General features: G+C 45.0%; 1 protein-coding gene across 3 annotated transcripts in view; it reads left to right on the top strand.

Moving 5' to 3' along the window:
• Positions 1-918: 918 nt before the first annotated feature.
• vit (vitrin) overlaps positions 919-20,245 on the top strand; it is a 72,238-nt gene continuing 52,911 nt past the window's right edge. Inside the window, exons 1-6 of one of the 3 annotated variants that reach the window (XM_060852445.1) lie at positions 919-1,151; positions 11,418-11,549; positions 13,437-13,496; positions 15,106-15,262; positions 17,703-17,836; positions 19,762-19,839. In XM_060852445.1, coding sequence (XP_060708428.1) covers positions 11,516-11,549; positions 13,437-13,496; positions 15,106-15,262; positions 17,703-17,836; positions 19,762-19,839 — 463 coding nt within the window. In that variant the 5' untranslated portion in view covers positions 919-1,151; positions 11,418-11,515. The remainder of the gene's footprint in view (positions 1,152-11,417; positions 11,550-13,436; positions 13,497-15,105; positions 15,263-17,702; positions 17,837-19,761; positions 19,840-20,245) is intronic. The other 2 variants (XM_060852463.1, XM_060852454.1) reach the window with 2 other exon arrangements.

The raw sequence follows: 20,245 nt of genomic DNA on the forward strand, positions 1-20,245 counted from the left end.
TACTGGTGTTAGTTGTTGGAGATGTTACTGTTGTTGTTCTTATTTCTTCCAGGTGTAACTGGTGTTCGTTGTTTAAGATGTTACTGCTGCTGGTATTAGCTTTTTCAGGTATTACTGGTGTGAGTTGTTGCCGATGTTACTGTTGTTGGTATTAGCTGTTTCAGGTGTTACTGGTGTTAGTTGTTGGAGATGTTACTGTTGCTGGTATTAGCTGTTACCGGCGTTACTGGTGTTAGTTGTTGGTGATGTTACTGTTGTTGGTCTTAGTTGTTGCAGGTATTACTGGTGTTTGTTGTTGGAGATATTACTGTTGCTGGTATTAGCTTTTTAAGGTATTAGTGTTGTTAGTTGTTGGAGATGTTACTGTTGTTAGTCTTATCTGTTACAGGTATTACTGGTGTTAGTTGTTGCAGATGTTACTGTTGCGGTTATTAGCTGTTACAGGTATTACTGGTGTGAGTTGTTGGAGATGTTACTGTTGTTGTTCTTAGGTGTTACAGGTATTACTGGTGTTTGTTGTTGGAAATGTTACTGCTGCTGGTATTAGCTGTTACAGGTGTTACTGGTGTTTGTTGTTGGAGATGTTACTGTTGTTGTTATTAGCTGTTACAGGTATTACTGGTGTCAGTTGTTGGAGATGTTTCTGTTGTTGATATTAGCTGCTACAGGTATTACTGGTGATAGTTGATGGAGATGTTACTGTTGCTAGTATTAGCTGTTACAGCCGTTACTGGTGTTAGTTGTTGGAGATGTTTCTGTTCCTGGTATTACTGGTGTTAGTTGGTGAAGATGTTTCTGTTGCTGGTGTTAGCTGTTACAGGTATTACTGGTGTTAGTTGATGCGGATGTTCCTGTTGCTAGTGTTGGTGGTGTGTGTGTCACTGTTGGTGATCATTGTGTTTCAGCCTCAGTGCTCCTGTCTCTCTCCGGTGAAGATGCTGTGCTCCAGGGGGTAGTCCTTTGTGCCTTTGAGGTGGTGTTGTCCCTGAGTGTGCTGTGCAGGGAGCAGACCCGCCCCCTGTTCCCAGTCAGTAACTCTCAGCCTGTCGGAGCGGTCCAGCTTCCCCAGCTCTCTCTGTCCGGACTCAGTGGGTTCCGTGCTGCCGAACGGATCATGTGGACTGGAGTCTCTGGGACACAGAGCTGTACCGGTGAGTCTCACCTCCTCCTCCTCCTCCTCCTCAATGTCCTTCGGCTTTTTCTGTTCATTGTACACGGTGCACCCACCAGAGTGTTTTAACCAATTGCAGACACCATCTCACTGCGCCCAGCCTCACAAGTTTCTGATATTCGGATTTCTCTCGGAATCTACTCTAATCTCCAGTCAGGGGGGTGCTGTGATCGAAAGACTAACATTTCAGGGCTACCACCTGGAGACACGGCGTCTGAGCGGTATATATCTGTGTGTGTGTGTCTGTGTTCCTGTATCTGAGTGTGTCTACCTGTGTCTCTGCATCTGTGTATGCCTCTGTATCGGTGAGTATGTCCATTCGTGTCTGTGTCCATCAGTATTCTCTCTGCTCTGTGTCTCTCTATCTGTGCGTATGTCTATGTGCCTCACCATATGTGTGTGTCTACCTGTGTCTGTATGTCACTGTGTCTCTTGTTTCTGTGTCCCTCTATCTATGTGCAGTTTTCTCTCGGTGTCCCTTTCGGTGCCTGTGTTTCTTTATCTGTGTCTGTCTCTCCACTGTCTGTGTCCCTGTATCTGTATGTGTGTTCCTGTGTGTGCGTGTGTGTGTCTCTCTCTCTCTGTCCCTGTCTGCGTTACTCAGTGTTTGTGTACATTACTCCTTGTCTCTGTAGCTGTTTATCACTCCTATTTCTGTGTCTCCCGATCGGTGTTTCTCCCTGACCGTGTGTTCCGCGGACTCTCTGTATCTGTATTTTCCTCCCTGTCTCTGTTTCTCAGTATATATATATATAATGTGTGTGTTTCTGTTCCTACGTGTCTCTGTTTCTCAATGTGGTATTCATTCTGTGTGCTTTATGGGGCAGGAGGTGAAATTTGGGAACAGGATCCTAATCCTGGATTTCTTTCCTTGTTTATTGTATCTGTGAGAGAAATGTGCAGGAAATGTGCATAAAGAAATGAATACTGTACATCCAGATAAACTGAGAGTGCATTGGGTCTGCCAAACCAGTACAAACATGAATAAAATTGCCTGGAGTCATACATTTTATTGAGAGTCTGAACTTGGATGTTGTGTTGGCATCGGGAAGATGTGCCACCGTCTGGATACAACCGGTAGTGCAGAAGGGAGTCAAAAAAGTGTTGTGCTGGAAAAGCAGGGCATGTCAGGCAGCATCCAAGGAGGAGAGTCCACGTTTCAGGAAAAAACCCTTCATCAGGAATGTGGGAGCCGAACCATCCCAACCTCCCAACTCAATTGTTTCATTTCCTTCGTGTTAATGCATCGCAACATGAAACTAAATCATTAAAAAATTGTACACCAAATGGGATTTTTGTCAAAGATCTCAGCTGGAATTGGATTAGATTCCCTACAGTGTGGAAACAGGCCCTTTGGCCCAACAAGTCCACACGGACCCTCTGAAGAGTAACCCACCCAGAACCATTTCCCTCTGACTAATGCACCAAACACTATGGGCAATTTAGCATGGCCAATTCACCTGACCCACACATCTTTGGACTGTGGGCGGAAACCAGAGCACCGGAGGAAACCCACGCAGACACAGGGAGAACGTGCAAACTCCACACAGTCAGTCGCCTGAAGCTGGAATCGAACCCAGGTCCCTGGTGCTGTGAGGCTGCAGTGGTAACTACTGGGTCACCAGGCCACCCCTATTGTGAGGAACCTTCATGGAATTATTGATACACCAGACACTGGCTCAAATGGCTGCTTCATGGTGAAATGCTGCAAACTCAGGGAATTTTAAGACTCATTAGAACTCTGATATCCATCCAGTTACAGCTGAGATTATCACAGCACCAGGTTCTACCGTGGGAAGTAGAGTAGGCCATTCAGTCCAGTTCTACTGTTGTATTAACTACATTTCTCAATTTCATTTATCCACCACCAACCTCTATCCCTTGGTCCTTGAATGTCTGTTTGCTGCCCCTGTGCTGTACAAAGGCATAATTCCCTCTCTGTCAGCAGCGGTTCGGTGGGTAACAGACTAATCTCTCAATCCGGAGATTGGGGGATTGATTCCCAATTCAGAGAGCTGATAATCCAGCACAGGGCCAAGTGAATGCTGTGCTTTCAGAGGTGCAGCTTTTCAGAGAAGACGTTAAACTGAGGTGATCACAACCACCTGCTGAAGGAGCAGCGCTCTGAAAGCTAGTGCTTCCAAATAAACCTGTTGGACTCTAACCTGGTGTTGTGTGATTTTTAACTTTGTCCATCCCAGTCCAACAGCGGCTCCTCCACATCATAAAAGACCCAATGATGCTATTTGAAGAAGAGCAGAGGATAACCCTTCAATGACCTGGTCCGTATCTATCCCTCAAACACAACAGTTTACCTGATTATTGTCATGTTGCTGTTTGTGCGAGCTTGCTGTACATTCATTAGCTGCGGGGTTTTAAAAATTACAACAGTGGCTACAGTTCACAAGTCCTTCATTGGCTGTAAAATGCTTTGGGATTTCCTGCTGCCACACAGTCACTACAAGGAAGTGGCAAGTTGCTGAATGAAACCTGGGCAGGATGGACCCCCCCTTCTTGAAGAAGCTTCCCTTTAATTTTTGCCTTGTTTTCAGCATTCCGTGCTTTGAAAAATTGTCCCAAGATTGTCCCCACATTTCCTTTGTCCAGCCTCAGGTAGAAACACAGCCTCCATCTGATCAGTTAAAGATGATCATACAGACCAAGTGTGGCCTGTATAATGACTGACCTTCTGTCGGTGTGTGATGGGATCCCAGATCTCGGACAGGGACTGGTCCAACTCCCTCTTAAGTCCGCCTAGAGAATCAGCAGCCACCACGTTAGTCGGCAATGTATTTCTGAGTCTCACTGCTCTGCAAAGGGAAGAACTACTTGCCGTCCAGTTTGTTAAACAAACTCTCCCAGAACAGAAGGTGCACAACTACTAACTCAGCCACTATGACCATTGTCACAACCTCGGTTAATGAATGACTGACCTGTTTCCATTGAGAAAAGGTTAAGCTCCAGATTGTTTAGAAAGAACAAGTGGCAGTTTCTATTGTGCTTCGCTCGCTGTTTCCAAGGTGATGGTTAATTTGACACATGACTTATGGGATCGGAGGACACACTTGGGCAGTTTAAGAAAGAGTCCATTCAGGCCTCATTGAAAGAGAAATGGCCTTAATCCTATTTTACAGTGTCACAATTCCAGTCGAGCCATTCACCACTCAGATCTACATCTCAGACAAGCGGAGCTGTATTGCTGATCAACAGCTCCCAGCATTCCTACTGGAATGCCTTACAGAGAGCTCCATCAATTAGCCAATGGGCTTCTCTCCCCCAGAGTTTCGAAGAGGGAGAGGTGATCTCAATGAACTGTATAAACTCCTTAGAGAGCTGGAGAGGCTCCCTAAACTGGAGGATTAAGAATGAGGGATTGTGATCTCAGGATAAGGAGTTGGCCATTTAATGCTGACATGGGGAAAGACTGCCATCTTTCCTTGATCTGGTCTACATGTGACTCCAGACCCAAAGCAATATGGGTGACTCATAACCCCCACCCATTGAAATGACCTTAATTAACATAGTTCAGGGTAAATAGAGATGGGCAACAAATGTCTCCCCATTAATGGTCACATGCCATAAAAAAATTTAAAAGAATATCTTCAAACAATTGTGAATATGTGTTGCAGACTATCCCAGGGGCTGTGAATGGTCATTGAATGTGTTCAAATCTAATGTTGATATATCTTGGCCTCTAAGGAAATGTGAAGAAGGTTTGAGTGTTTGTGTGGCTGACTCCTGCTCCTAATTCTTGAGATCTTAAACTGAGTAATGACACACAGACCATCAGTATGTGTTGCTCCCACTTTTCAACGTTAATGGCAGGCCCAACATGGGTAGAGTTCCTGGATTCTGGGAATTCCCTGACCTTTACTCAATCGTGTCTTATTTGGAAACAGAATCAAAAAGAGTGCTGCTGGAAAAGCACAGCCGATCAGGCAGCATCCGAGGAGCAGGAGGGTCGGTGTTTCGAACACAAGCCCCTTCAACAGGAATGAAGAGCTTTTCATTCCTGATAAAGAGCTTATTTTTGAAACGTTGACCCTCCCGCTCCTCAGGTGCTGCCTGACCGGCTGTGCTTCTCCAGCACCACACTTTTTGACTCTGATCTCCAGCATCTGCAGTCCTCACTTTCTCCCTCTTGCTTAGAAACATCTTATTGTTTTTATTTCAGACAAATCTCTATGTTTTTAATTATAAAAGCCTAAATCCCCTCCAGAAAATGGATTTTTCACCTTGAATGCAGTGGAGGGCTGACCTACGTTGGGCTACGTTCAGCAGAGTTAGATTCAGAGGTTTATGTTCTACTGATCTGTGCTGGGCTGGGCTAGACTTGTGTAAATGATGAATTCTATTCAGTGGTAAGAGAGTATGTAGCAGGCGAAAAGCAGACGTTAGATCATGCAGGGTAGAATGAAGGAGTGCAAGAAGATTTAACATTGTACAGGATTTACATAAAGACTTACTGGTCACAATTGTGTAGTGGTAGATTCTATAAAGACCAAAGTTAGGCAAAGACATACCAAAGGGAGAGTAGTTTTAAATGAAGTGGTGGGAGTGGGTTAATTTTCTTATTGGATTGGGGTAAATAGATCAGCGTATATCAGAAAGGGAGGAAATTTCTCAAGTGTGTCTGCAATAGTTTACTGCAACAGTGTGAACGGACCAGGCCATATTACAGCAATGAGCCAGATCAAATTAATAGCCCAATGATGCATGAACATTTATTTAACAGCAGTCATAATTGATTGAGTTCAGTGCAGAGTGTGAAGGAGACAAATGTGAATGATTTAGGGAAGGCTGACCTTGATGGGATGGGACTGAGAGAGTCCACAGGAAACTGGGAAATAGAAGCAAAATGCCAGGGGCTCTATTACAGCTTTTCAAAAAGATTTGAATGTGACAAAGAAGTGGTTTATATCCCTATTTGACAAAAACACAAAGGATGGTAAAGATAGAGGTACAGCACAAAGTTAAAAATACAAAGCAAACGAAAGCACAATGAAAAGAACACAGATGCTACACCTAACCAGGAAAGATACTCCACAAAGGATGACAAGACAGGCTATAAGAGCTGGCAAAAGATACAAAAAGAAACTTACAAAGAATTTTAAAATCAACATCATATCTTAATAGAAAAGAAAATGGCCAGGAGCAACATTGACCCTTTGAGGGATGATGAAAAATGAGAAGAAGGAATTGAGGGGCATGTTGAACAGTTATTTGTTTCAGTGGGAGGGGAAGCCAACATATCAGAACTTGTAATCATGAACACAGAGAGAGACTCATTCAAATTAACATCAACAAAATGAAAGAAAGAGGAACTTGGAGAAAGTCACAATTCCCCGGAAGCGGGTGGTTTTCCACCCCAGAGATTTTAAAGTGTGTGGGTGAGAACATTGAAAGTATTCTCATTGTGATTGTTCCAAAATTCTCTTCACTTGGAAATCATCCATTCAGATTAGAAGATTATATATGTCACTCTGTCACAGTCAGTAAGAACTAGGAGAGAGAGTAGCCAGAGGATTATAGATCATTAGCCTGTTGTTGGGAAATGACTCAAGACTCTAATTAATGATGGTGTGACTGAACGCCTCAGACCTGTAGCTGAACAGAGGGGGGGAGGGGGGGGATCTGGGCAGAAGGCTTTGCAAAGGGTATGTCATTCCTGATGAGTCTGACTGAATTTTGAAAAAGTCCCTAATATAATGGACATGGAATGTTAACCCTGCCAGCTAAAATCAACACTTGTGGTACTGAGGGCAAATTATTGACCTGTCTAAGAGTTAGCTGAGTAACAAGAGAAAGAAAGTGGGAATAATAGGCAAGTACACTGAATGGCATGATGTATCAGCAAGGATCTATGTTGGGACCTCAACTATTCATAGCGTTTCTCAGCAACATAAATGATGGGATAGAAAACCACGTGTGTAAATGTGTCGATAATGTATCTCTTACGCTGTTCTGATTTGCTTGTGTCCGGGAGTGGGGCTGTTTAAGATGTGTCATTGGTAATCACTTGCTAATGAGTATGATTGTCCACCGAGGAGGTTCTGTGTCACTGGTCATAGGTTCTGTGGGTCACGAAGACTGAGACCAATCCTCGAGCTGCATCTGTGACCACATATTTAGCAGGTGTTCCAAGGAGGTGGAAGTGATCCTTGATCTCAAGAAACATTCCTTCTTCCAGTTCCTTTCCATATTCCTCTTGCTGCCAAATACTCTTGCAGAACTGTATCCCTTCATACGAGAGTTTTCTCCCAGTTAGTTTCTTCTGAATGAGGGTCACCCATATGTTGATATCTGTGTTGTATTTCTTGAGGTCAGGGAGTCTTTGAGGAGAAATTGTTTCTTTCAAGAGGTAGTGGCATTCATTACCCAGAGTGTAGTGGATGTCAGGACACTGACTAAATTGAACATGGTAGACAGAAGTTTAATTAGTAATGGGATGAAAGGTTATGGGGAGTGGTCAGGAAAGTGGATTTGAGGCCAAGGCGAGATCAGCCGTGACAGGATTAAATGATGAAGTAAGCTCAAAGGACTGAATTGCCTACTCCTGCCCTGTTTCTTCTGTTCTCATGTTCATTATTCCAATACGCAGGAAGGTTTGAGTACAGGGATAATGAACTCTCGCTTCAATTTCAAATAAGTTTGGTTAGACTAGAATGCTGTGCACAACTTTGATCTCCATATCTCAAGAAAGATATTATTCCCCTCGAGGGAATGCAATGAAGGTTCACCGGAGTTGTTCCCAGGATGGTGAGATTGTCCTATTGGGAGAGACTTGGTAAACCGGGCCTGTAAAGAGTTGTGAAGAAAATGGGAGGTGGTCACATTGAAACCAACAGAATACTTAAAAGAGACAGACAGGAGAGATGCAGGTGCGATGCCTCCCCTGGCTGCGGAGTTTAGAGCCAGGAGGCACAATTTAAAAATAATGGGGTTACCACTTAGGACTGAGATGAGGAGAAATCTTTTTGATCAGAGGGTTGTGTACCTTTTTCTCTGTCAGAGAGCTCTGGAGGCTGAGTCCTTGAGCATGTTTAAGGGGAAAGGCATATTGAATGGAGGGACTGACTTACCGGGCTGAATGGGCTATTCCTGATGAAGGGTTTTTGCCTGAAACATCAACTCCCCTGCTCCTCGGATGCTGCCTGACCTGCTGTGCTTTTCCAACATCACACTCTCGACTCTGATCTCCAGCATCTGCAGTCCTCACTTTCGCCTGAATGGACTATTCCTGTATTCCTATAACATTGTCACGGAAACATACATCAAAATAAAGAAAATAGGAGCAGGACTAGGCCATTCAGCCCTTTGAGCATGTTCTGCTATTCAATAGGATCATTGCTGATCATCCAATTCAGTATTGTAACCTGATCCCTTTAGCCTGAAAAGCTATATCTAATACCTTCTTGGAAGAATTCAAAGTTTATCTTCAAAATGAATTGCTGTATTCTGGAAGTGCGGATTTAAGGGAAGGAGACTGTTAGTTTTCATACTCTGAAGGTGCTGTCTTTCAGGTGCGACACTAACTGAAGGCCTTCCACTGCCTTCTCTAGTGGGTGTTAATGATCCCAGGGCATGAAAAATAGAGGTCTCCCAGTGTCTTAACCAATATTCATCCCTCAACCAACATCATGATATAAATATGCCCTTTATTGTTTTGCTTCTTTAGAACAATAAAACTTTACATCTGAGGCTCTGTAAGATGTGTGACGCATCTTGAAGTGTAAAGGTCCTCGTTGTGGTTCTGTTCACCGAGCTGGAAGTTTTTGTTGCAAACGTTTCGTCCCCTGGCTAGGCGACATCATCAGTGCTCTGGAGCCTCCTGCGAAGCGCTTCTTTGATGTTTCTTCCGGTATTTATAGTGGTCTGTCCTTGCCGCTTCCGGGTGTCAGTTTCAGCTGTCCGCTGTAGTGGTTGGTATATTGGGTCCAGGTCGATGTGTTTGTTGATGGAGTTTGTGGATGAATGCCATGCCTCTAGGAATTCCCTGGCTGTTCTCTGTCTGGCTTGCCCTATGATAGTAGTGTTTTCCCAGTCGAATTCATGTTGCTTGTTGTCTGCGTGTGTGGCTACTAGGGATAGCTGGTCGTGTCGTTTCGTGGCTAGTTGATGTTCATGTATGCGGATTGTTAGCTGTCTTCCTGTTTGTCCTATATAGTGTTTTGTGCAGTCCTTGCATGGTATTTTGTAAACTACATTAGTTTTGCTCATGTTGGATATCGGGTCCTTTGTTCTAGTGAGTTGTTGTCTGAGCGTGGCTGTTGGTTTGTGTGCCGTTATGAGTAAAAAGTGAGGTCTGCAGGTGCTGGAGATCAGAGCTGAAAATGTGTTGCTGGTTAAATGTGTTGCCGTTATGAGTCCTAAGGGTCGCAGTAGTCTGGCTGTCAGTTCTGAAACGCTCTTGATGTATGGTAGTGTGGCTAGTCCTTTTGGTTGTGGCATGTCCTCGTTCCGTGGTCTGTCTCTTAGGCATCTGTTGATAAAGTTGCGTGGGTATCCGTTTTTGGTGAATACCTTGTATAGGTGTTCTTCTTCCTCTTTTTGCAGTTCTGGTGTACTGCAGTGTGTTGTGGCTCTTTTGAATAGTGTCCTGATGCAGCTTCGTTTGTGTGTGTTGGGGTGGTTACTTTCATAGTTTAGGACTTGGTCTGTGTGTGTTGTTTTTCTGTGTACCCTTGTGGTGAATTCTCCGTTCGGTGTTCTCTGTACTATCACGTCTAGGAATGGGAGTTGGCTATCCTTTTCTTCTTCTCTCGTGAATCGGATTCCTGTGAGTGTGGCGTTGATGATCCATAAAGGTCATCATTCAGTGTCACAGAGTCACAGAGATGTACAGCATGGAAACAGACCCTTCGGTCCAACCCGTCCATGCCGACCAGATATCCCAACCCAATCTAGCCCCACCTACCAGCACCCGGCCCCTGCAAACCTTTCCTATTCATATACCCATCCAAATGCCTCCTTAATGTTGCAATTGTACCAGTCTCCACTACTTCCTCTGGCAGCTCATTCCATACACATACCACCCTCTGTGTGAAAAGGTTGCCCCTGAGGTCTCTTTTATATCTTTCCCCTCTCACCCTAAATCTATGCCCTCTAATTCTAGGGACCCCAACCCCAGGGAAAAGACTTCGTCTATTTATCCTATCCATGCCCCTCATAATTTTGTAAACCTCTGTAAGGTCACCCTTGCGCCTCCAACGCTCCAGGGATAACAGCCCCAGCCTGTTCAGCCTCTCCCTATAGCTCAAATCCTCCAACCAGTGATTGTCACAAGTCTGAATTGCCTCAAATTTAAATTTTTTATCCCAATTCTCTGTGGCCTCACCCCTCTCTTACTCTGGGACAATGTCAAGAACATAAGAACTAATGAGCTGGTGCAATCTGTACAGTCCCTTGAACCTGTGCAGCTATTTAGCACCATCAACATGGGCTTTAGCTTCAACTTTCTAACCTCTCTCATATCCCTCAATTCCCTTAGGGACCAAACTCAGTCCATTCCAGCTGTAAGCGTATTCAACAATAGAGCGTTCACAACACTCTGGGATTGAGAATTCCCAAGAGATGTAGATCTCTGAGTGAAATGATTTCCCCTCACCTCAGTCCTAAATGATTGGCGACTTATTCTGAGATTGTGAACCAACCCCTTCTCCCTCACATCACATGCTTTAGATTCCCTGACCAGGGGAAATAATCTCACTGTCGCCTCTTCAAGCCCCTTCAGAATCTATATTTCAATCAGATCGTCTCCCGTTCTTTCAAAGTTCTCAGAGTAACACACCAGCTTACCTAGCCACTCATTAATCACCCCAATGTCGACCCTCCTATAATTCTGTCCTGTTAATCACTTCCCCATTGGCTGGTTAGGTTTTCAGCTCTACTGGAGTTCATTCATAACCTTATCTATTCCTCCATCTTTATTTCAGGCTTTTCTTCAAACATAGAAAATAGAACAAAGAACTATCCAGCATAGGAATGGGCCCTTCGGCCCACGATGTTGTGCCAAACATGACCCCTCAAATTAAATTAATTCTGCCTGTCCTTGGTACATATCCCTCCAAACCTTGCATTACTTCAAATGTACCTCATACTTATTTATCTGCCTCAATATCTCCCTCTGCGGTCCTGTGTCAAATGTTGAGTGACTATTCTGTTATGAGATATTTTGCTACATCAAAGGCATTGTATAAATGCAAGCTGAGTTCTGACACTTTCTGTAATTCTATTTCTGCTTCAGATGATGACACAATGTGTGCTTCCATTTCATCAGCAGGAGCTGTGCTCGTAAAGTGACCTCATTGGCGGTGTGTTTCGTGACTTGACCTCAATCCTACGATGGGTTCATCTCCCATAAGTGTCCTCACCTTCGGTAAGTAGCAGACATGAAGCCCCCCACACCCCCTCCCTCTGGATGGAGGAAGACGTTGTACTGAACACAAAAAGGGACCAGGTTCCAGAAAGAACAACCTTGTGTACCATGTCTTGTTTAAATTGAAATGCTATCAGTTGTTTTCCCAAATCAGTTAATCCCTTTGATGACGAACGGTTATAGGATCATTTCAGTCACAAACAAATCCCCTCTCTGTCTCGCTCCTCAAAGGTCACTTATCCCACTTCCATGTGCTTTCTCATGGTTTGTTTTTTTCATAAGGCACTATCTAATTCCCTTCTTCAACAGATTGAAGGACACTGCTTTCAATAGTTGTTTGTTGTGGAGAATCTAACCAGTCACTCTTATGGAGTCAGAGTCTGCAGAATTGGAGTTAATGGGTTGAATTTTGCTAGAGGCAGAGGCTTATAGAGGGGAGATTCAGATGGATAATGGTGGCGACAGTTTCCTGGTGCTGTCCTGTCTCTGGGTAGGATTCCTGGGAGAGGACTGTCACGGGAATCTGTTCCCCACCACCCAGGGGTCAGGCAGTTTTCAAAACATCCCAGCAAGGGACCACAATCTGACAGCACATTCCTGCTATTGGGAATGATTCCATGGCTGAGGTGGTCTCTGCAGTGTCAGGATGGAAGACCATCAGAGCTTCCTGTCAATGACCCAAACAAAGTTCACAACTGCAGGCAATCCCTTCTTGGGGAAGGACTTTACTGACTGTTCAGTGACCTGGGGATGTCTTTAATTTTCCAGTAGGGCAGCCAACCAACTCCCACCAAGGGAACCTTTCCTACCTCAGAATTGATGAGGGTTGGGAGCCCAGCAAGAATCTCCTCAAGTTTCTAGTAGATGAACCTTCAAGCTAGCCCTGCACAGATGTTGCCTGACCTGCACGCTTCCTCCTTGTCTATCTGTTCTCACCTCAGCTTGAAGCATCCACAGTGTGGTTCTTTTTTATGAGGTGTAAGCCATAGCTTAGTGGACAGCACTTGCACTCCAGGGCCCAAGGTTGAGGGTTCAGACTCCAGTCCAGAGCAGAATCCAGGACAGATAGGTACGTCGGCATCCAATAACTGGGCTACAGTTCAGATCTGGGCCTGGACTTGTAGGGGTCTGTTATTATTGTCCTTGTCCCTTGTCTTCTTGAGCACAAAATCCACACTGAAACTCCCAATGCAGTCCTGAGGGAGTGCTGCAGTGTCAGAGGCACTGTCCATCAGATAAACATTAAGCTCAGGTCCTAGCTGCCTTGCCAAGTAGATGTACAATTTCTTGCGGCACTATTTGGAGAACAACAGGGCACCAGCTCATTTCTATCATTCCTGTCTGTAAGTTGCTGCATTTCCTACACTCTAGCAGGAAGTCAGTCCCACACTGGCTGTGAAGGGCTTAGAGCTGATCTTCTGACATGAGGAAAGGGTGACAGTAATTGAGGTTCTTTAAGGAATCAGTTTACCTTTCAGTGTTTACTCACATTTTAATCATTTTGATGGTAAGTCCTCAGAAAACCCTTGGCTCTTGAGATTTATGGCCATAAACTGTGGCTTCCACCATTTTTCATGTTAGCGCTGAGCATTTGCAGGTGAATATTCAAAATCTACCCACGTGGCACAGAATCCCAACTCTTCAGGGTATACCAAGCAGGAGACCACAGGGGCTGTGATCTTCCACCCAATAATACTCACTGTGAGAGTTTTGTGGCTAAGGTGAAGCAAGAGAGCATGGCCAGGAGCTGACTGGCATTATACAGCGTGCTGCCCTGATGGAGAGCATCAAGTGTATGGCATCCTTCCACTGCAGGGCATGAAGTGGTGCAGGTTAAACAAGCTGAGGCAGACTGAGTGCTGACAGTCCTCTGTCTTTTCTTTGCAGTCCTATTGCTGACTTTAACAGGAGGTGTGAAAGAGAAGGGACGGAAAAGTAAACGAACATGTGAGTGAACACTTCTGACCTCGAGGCTCCACGTGACTCCTTCCTGCAGATAGGGTCCATCCAGCCCTTCACTCGTGCACCAGGCACAGCCAGCTGGGGTTCACCTCTGGAAGTGCCTCTTAGGAAGAAGAGCAAATAGGCTGGGTTGGGCGTCAGGGTTTACATTGGAAAGTGGAGAGGTTTAGATAAATTTGTGTGAAACTTTGGTTAGATCACATAGGACTGTGCACAATTTCAGACAACACAATGACAACATGATTCCGAGGCACTGGAGACAGGTTCTGATAGCCAACGAAGAATGAAGAGAGCCTCAATAGGCTGCAGCTCTTTACTTCTAGAATACAGGAGACTGAGAGAAGAGTTTAAAAATGTGTTGCTGGAAAAGAGCAGCAGGTCAGGCAGCATCCAAGGAGCAGGAGAATCGACATTGCAGGCATAAGCCCTTCTTCAGGAATGAGGAGGGTGTGCCAAGCAGGCTAAGATGAAAGGTAGGGAGGAGGGACTTGGGGGAGGAGCATTGGGAATGTGATAGACTTAGACTTAGACTTAGACTTACAGTGTGGAAACAGGCCCTTCGGCCCAACAAGTCCACACCGACCCGCCGAAGCGCAACCCACCCATACCCTTACATTTACCCCTTACCTAACACTACGGGCAATTTAGCATGGCCAATTCACCTGACCCGCACATCTTTGTGACTGTGGGAGGAAACCGGAGCACCCGGAGGAAACCCACGCAGACACGGGGAGAAAGTGCAAACTCCACACAGTCAGTCGCCTGAGTCGGGAATTGAACCCGGGTCTCTGGTGCTGTGAGGCAGCAGTGCTAACCACTGTGCCACCGTGCCGCCCCAATAGGTGGAAGGAGGTTAAGGTGAGGGTGATAGGCCGGAGAGGGGGTGGGGGCGGAGAGGTCAGGAAGAAGATTGCGGGTCAAGAAGGCGGTGCTGAGTCCGAGGGTTGCGACTGAGATAAGGTGGGGGGAGGGGAAATGAGGAAGCTGAAGAAATCTGCATTCATCCCTTGTGATTGGAGGGTTCCCAGGCAGAAGATGAGGCGCTCTTCCTCCAGGCGTCCTGTTGCCATGGTCTGGCGATGGAGGAGGCCAAGGACCTGCATGTCCTTGGCAGAATGGGATGGGGAGTTAAAGTGTTGAGCCACGGGGTAGTTGGGTTGGTTGGTGTGGGTGTCCCAGAGGTGTTCTCTGAAACGTTCCGCCTGTCTCCCCAATGGGCATCTTCAGCATTGTGTTGTGGTTTAGTTGGGGAGAATATTTCCACTTGTGGGGAAGTTGTTTCAAATAGAAGCCATATGTATGCAAGCGGATCTAAATTCTATCAGGACTTCAGGAGAAATTTGTTACCTCAACAGTTTTGAGATCATTCCTGGCCCAGGACTGATCAGAAGTGGAATAATGGTTCAAGGTGGGAATAAACCAATATTGGATATAGATTAATCATGAATTCTCCTGCCTTCCCACTTTCCTGTTATCACTCTGTGCTTTGATTCTCATTTGATGGAGCCTGACTTTAATTCTGTGTAGGTGAGTGAATGAGTTTTAAGTGAATTCAAATCTTGTCTTCATTGTCTGTCTGTGTTTAATTCCCCAGCGGTGCCTCAGATAGACTGTGACATCAGAGCAGGGAAGATAAAGGTGTCTGAGTTTGTAGCCCGGTGCCCACCAGGATGTCTGGGCTCGAAGCAGGCTGTGTGGGGCACTGACATCTACGCCTCCATTTCCAGTGTGTGTGGAGCAGCTATTCACAGGTCAATATCTCTGCAGTTCTGTAACATTTGTCTTTTTTTGTAAGAGTTCACAAATATAATTTCTCTCCTTGGAAACATAGGTCATCTTATCTTGGATCTCAACCTGCTTAGACTCACCGAAGGCACAGGCACAGAGGGAGGCCATTCAACCCATTGCTAGATGACTAGATTGATATGTGGGACTGGATGGTTGAGATTGAGATTGGGGTTTAGGAGAATGTGAGGTGAACTGATTGAAAAGTATAACATTTCCTCGAGGTCTTAGCAGGGAATTAACAGAAAGAGGACATTTTCTCAAGGTGGATAACTGAGAGCCATAGACCATAACATAAGAACAAGGACCAAAATGAGGTCAAATGGGAAATGCAGTTCTCTGCCCCAGAGAGCTGAAAATGCTCCCTTTCTGTGTATGTTCAAGACAGATATTGGGAGGTTTTTTAGCTCCTAAAAGACTTAGGTACTAATATTATGGGAGATTAGAACCGAATGCATTCATGAGGTTATTGAGTGACAAGGCAGGCTGGAAGGGCCACATGTTGTATATCATATGTTCTCACATTGTCTTCTGGGAAAGCTCACCTTTCACCCCTTTATTTCAAAAATATGCATAATATATTTATGTATATTATATATGTATACACACACACACACACACTCTCACACAGACACACAGACACACACACACACACACACACACACACACACACACTCTCACACAGACACACACTCTCACACAGACACACACACACACACACACTCTCACACAGACACACAGACACACACACACACACACACACACACACTCTCACACAGACACACAGACACACACACTCTCACACACACACAGACACACAGACACACACACACACAACACAGACACACACACACACACACACACTCTCACACAGACACACACACACACTCTCACACACACACACAGACACACACACTCTCTCACACACACACACAGACACACACACACACACTCACACACAGACACACACACAGACACACACACACACACACTCTCACACAGACACACAGACACAGACACACACACACACACTCTCACACACACACACAGACACACACACTCTCTCACACACACACAGACACACACACACACAACACAGACACACACACACACACACACACACACACGCGCACTCAGTTACAAAAGCAGTTTGACTTTGCCAATAGCAAACATTAGAGTATGTCCCTATCCAATAAACAAACCAAAGGCGTCTCTTACTTGTACAAGATTATGTATTACATGCATTTGAGGCACTAGGAGGGCCCAATAACTTCACGGACCCCCATTTAACTTCAGTGGTCTTTTCCCACCGCGCTGTGGCAGCAGCTGCCCAACCTTCAGCGTGTCCCTCAGCCCGTAGTCCTGGATCTTGGAATGTGCCAGTCTGCAACACTTGGTCAATGTCAACTCTTTGTTCTGGAAGTTTTGGGCAGACCACAGAACATCCATTCCTGAGTATCTTCCCCAATCAGCCCCTGGACCATCTCTCTGAAAGAGTGAGTCTCTAAGGCCCTGCTACCTGCTCATTTGTGTTCCATGATTTGGAGCGATTTAATATTTGCTAAGCTTTCCCATGACATGTTCAACATTTTTTTAAAAATTACCCAGTTAAAGCCATAATTCTTGAGTGATTCCTTTACAGCCTTCTGTACTGGCTCAACGTAACCAATGGAAAATGTCTTGAGATTGAGACTTTTATTGGGTAAAGCAGTTAAGGATATTGACCAGGTCCTGGGCTGTTGTCTCCTATTTCCAAGAACCGTGCATTTGGAAATTTGGTCCTGTTCATTCATCCTTCCCTATCGCCGTAATTCATTCCAAACTTTCTGCATTGCCCCAATCCTGGCTACTTGCCACTTCTTCATTTTTAATCACCTATCTCAGTTTTCATTTTGTCTTCAGATTTCCCTCCCTAAAGTTTGCTCTCATTTAAGGTGATCTTTATAGTTTAACCTTTGAAGCCAGCTTCTGGTCACTGACCTTAATGTCTCCTTATAAGGGTCATGTCAGATGTATATAAGAACTCTTATGGAGCATTTCTAAGGGTTTACTGCATTAAAGGCATGATGAGGAATTGTGAATGTTTGGCATTTACCACAGCGGAGGGCTGTGGAGGCTTAGTCATTGAGCATGTTTAGGTAGAGATTGACAGATCTCTGATTGCTAATGAAGTGAAGGGATATGGGGCTAATGTGGGAAAATGACATTGAAATGGATGGTCAGACATGATGGTACCAAATGGCAGAGAAGACTCAATGGGCTGAATGGCCTCTCCTGCTCCTATATGAGTGTGGAGATCTTGGAGGGTAGCTGGGCTGGAGGAGGCTACCGAGGTAGGAAGGGATTTTGAGAATGTGGATGAGAATTGGAGCAGAGAGTTGTTAACCTGCCCACTGTCTGTTGTAGTGGTGTCATCGACAACAGCGGAGGGAAGATTCACGTGCGGAAGGTGCCCAGCAGCTCCAGTTTCAAAGGGACTTTCTCCTATGGTGTTCGATCCCTGTCACTCCCCAGGTGGAGAGAGTCTTTCGTAGTGTCAGGTAACCATTTCCAAGCTTCACATTTAATTAACAAGCTCAATTGAAGACTGTGCTTTGTCTATTTGATTAGTGATGATGTTATTTGGTGTTTGGCGATTAGAAATAAGGTTGAAGTATGCGATAGGTTGTTTTTGCTTACTAGCTCTTGTTGTGAAGCCTCATTCAGAGGGAGAGGAGATCAAAGAGTCAGATGTAGATGTCAAATCAAGCTCCTAATTCCACTTTGGATGCTGCCTGAACTGCTGTGCTCTTCCAGCACCATTGATCCAGATCCTAATTCCAGTCATTGCAATTGATGAGAAGGAAATGAAAAAAAACAAGCCTTGGTTTCCCAATCAACACCCAGTGGGTGGGGCTCATCTATCCTGCCTACCTCCCTCCCCCCCAAAAAGAAACACCTTCTAAGGTTAACTCTGTCTTCTTACAATCATTTCCTGCCAGAGTTCAGTCAATTCTAATGCATACTTTGTGCATCATAACTACTTTGTAATCAAACTACCTTGGCTCACAAACAAATAGTCAGGTTTGTCAAATTTGATTGGATGTATTCCCGGAGGTTTCGTCACATGACCACTTGTCTCTAACCACGATTTGGAGATGCCGGTGTTGGACTGGGGTGTACAAAGTTAAAAATCACACAACACCAGGTTATAGTCCAAAACGTTTAATTGGAAGTACACTCGCTTTCGGAGATGAAGGAGCGTCACTCCGAAAGCTAGTGTGCTTCCAATAAAACCTGTTGGACTATAACCTAGTGTTGTGTGATTTTTAACTTTGTATCTAACCACACTGCCTGGTCCAACAGCCTTTTATAATCTTTGTAATGAAGGTCTCCTGAAGCTTTTACTCACTGTAGTATCCAAAGGATTTTACATTCCTGGAAATTCCTGACAAAATCTGGAGTGTTGGGAACCCGATAAATGATCCTGTTTTACCTTGTGTAACTGTGGAACGTTTGTTAACTATCTGACAAAATCATTATCAGGCTTGTCTCCTTTCCACTGAGACAATTAACAGGGGCTCCCTTCTGCCCTCTCAGGTGGGTGTAAAAGATGCCAGGAACTTTATGAGAGGAGCAGGGTACTCTCCGGTGTCCTGGCCAATATTTATGCCTCAGTTGCCATCACAACAAAAAGTTTGTCTCATTTCCTGTGTGTGGAAGCTTGGTGTGAGCAAATAGATTGCTGCATTTCCTGTGATACTCCAAAGGTCATTACTCTGGAAGGTGTGTGAACTTGATTAAGCTCCTTATTTCTATAGCAATGTGGAACTGTTTAGTAATGTTGAAGTGAATATTATGAGTCTGTGTGGATGATAGGACGCCCTGCCTAAGAGCGCCACTCTCAGAGAGGGAGGGAGAGAGGGAGAGAGAGAGAGAGAGACTGTGTACAGTTCACAGCTACATTTATGAGGATAGGAGTCAGAAGTAAGATTTGCATTTATATATCAACATCACATCCTCAAGATATCTGAAACCACTTCAGAGCCAACGAGCTACTTTTATGGAAGTCAATCAGTGTACAGCAAGCTCCCACAAACAGCAATGTAATAATGAACTGATCATCTGTTTTTGTGAATATGATTGAGGGATAGGTAATTGGCCAGGACGCTGAGGAGAAACTCTCTGATCCTCCTTCAAACCGAGGCCTGCATTATTTAACATCAGTAGAGAGGACAGACAGGCACCTCAGTTTATTGTCTCACCTGAGAGGTAGCTCCTTTGGCAGTGTTGCACCTGAACGGCAGCTTCTGATTTTTTTGTGCTCCGGTTTTGGGAGTGGCCTGAGCTCAGAAGCTCCTAGACTGAGGTGAGAGTATCGTCCGTTGAGCCATGACAAGCCCGTCTGAGATATGACTGTGCTCTCTGTGATGTTAGGCCTTGTCAACAGACATTAACCAAACTCTCCTTCTGCCTGTCCCTCCAGGCCCCAAACAACAGAAAGGAGTGACATATCCATCAATTCTTGAATTTCTTCCTTCGAGAACCTCAAGAATTAGGACAGGTGAGTATTTTGTCATGGAGCTGGTGACCCGGGACAGGAATGACCTGCTCTGTTAATCATGGTGTTCCAGTTAGAGACTCTCTGAAGCCCAGAATATTCCTCAGCCAAACAGATCAGCTAGAATTCTACTTTTCCATTTGGAGAAACACTGATGGCATTGCCACAAAAGTACAAAGTATCAATGGAAACAGGTACTAGGGATAGGAGCCTTGGCTCAGAGTCGGCCCTAGTCTGTGCTGGGTTAGCTGAAAGTCAGCTATGAGGGGCTGGAGATTATGCATCACTGACCCTTTGCAGAGAGAGGGAGGAAATAGCATCCCCGTTTCCCCTTCTGATCACTACCTTGTGATCCGGTGCAAACACAGTAGGCCGAATGGCCTCATACTCCACTGAGATTGGAGTTAGA

Source organism: Hemiscyllium ocellatum, chromosome 3, assembly GCF_020745735.1.
Source record: "Hemiscyllium ocellatum isolate sHemOce1 chromosome 3, sHemOce1.pat.X.cur, whole genome shotgun sequence".
NCBI lineage: Eukaryota > Metazoa > Chordata > Chondrichthyes > Orectolobiformes > Hemiscylliidae > Hemiscyllium > Hemiscyllium ocellatum.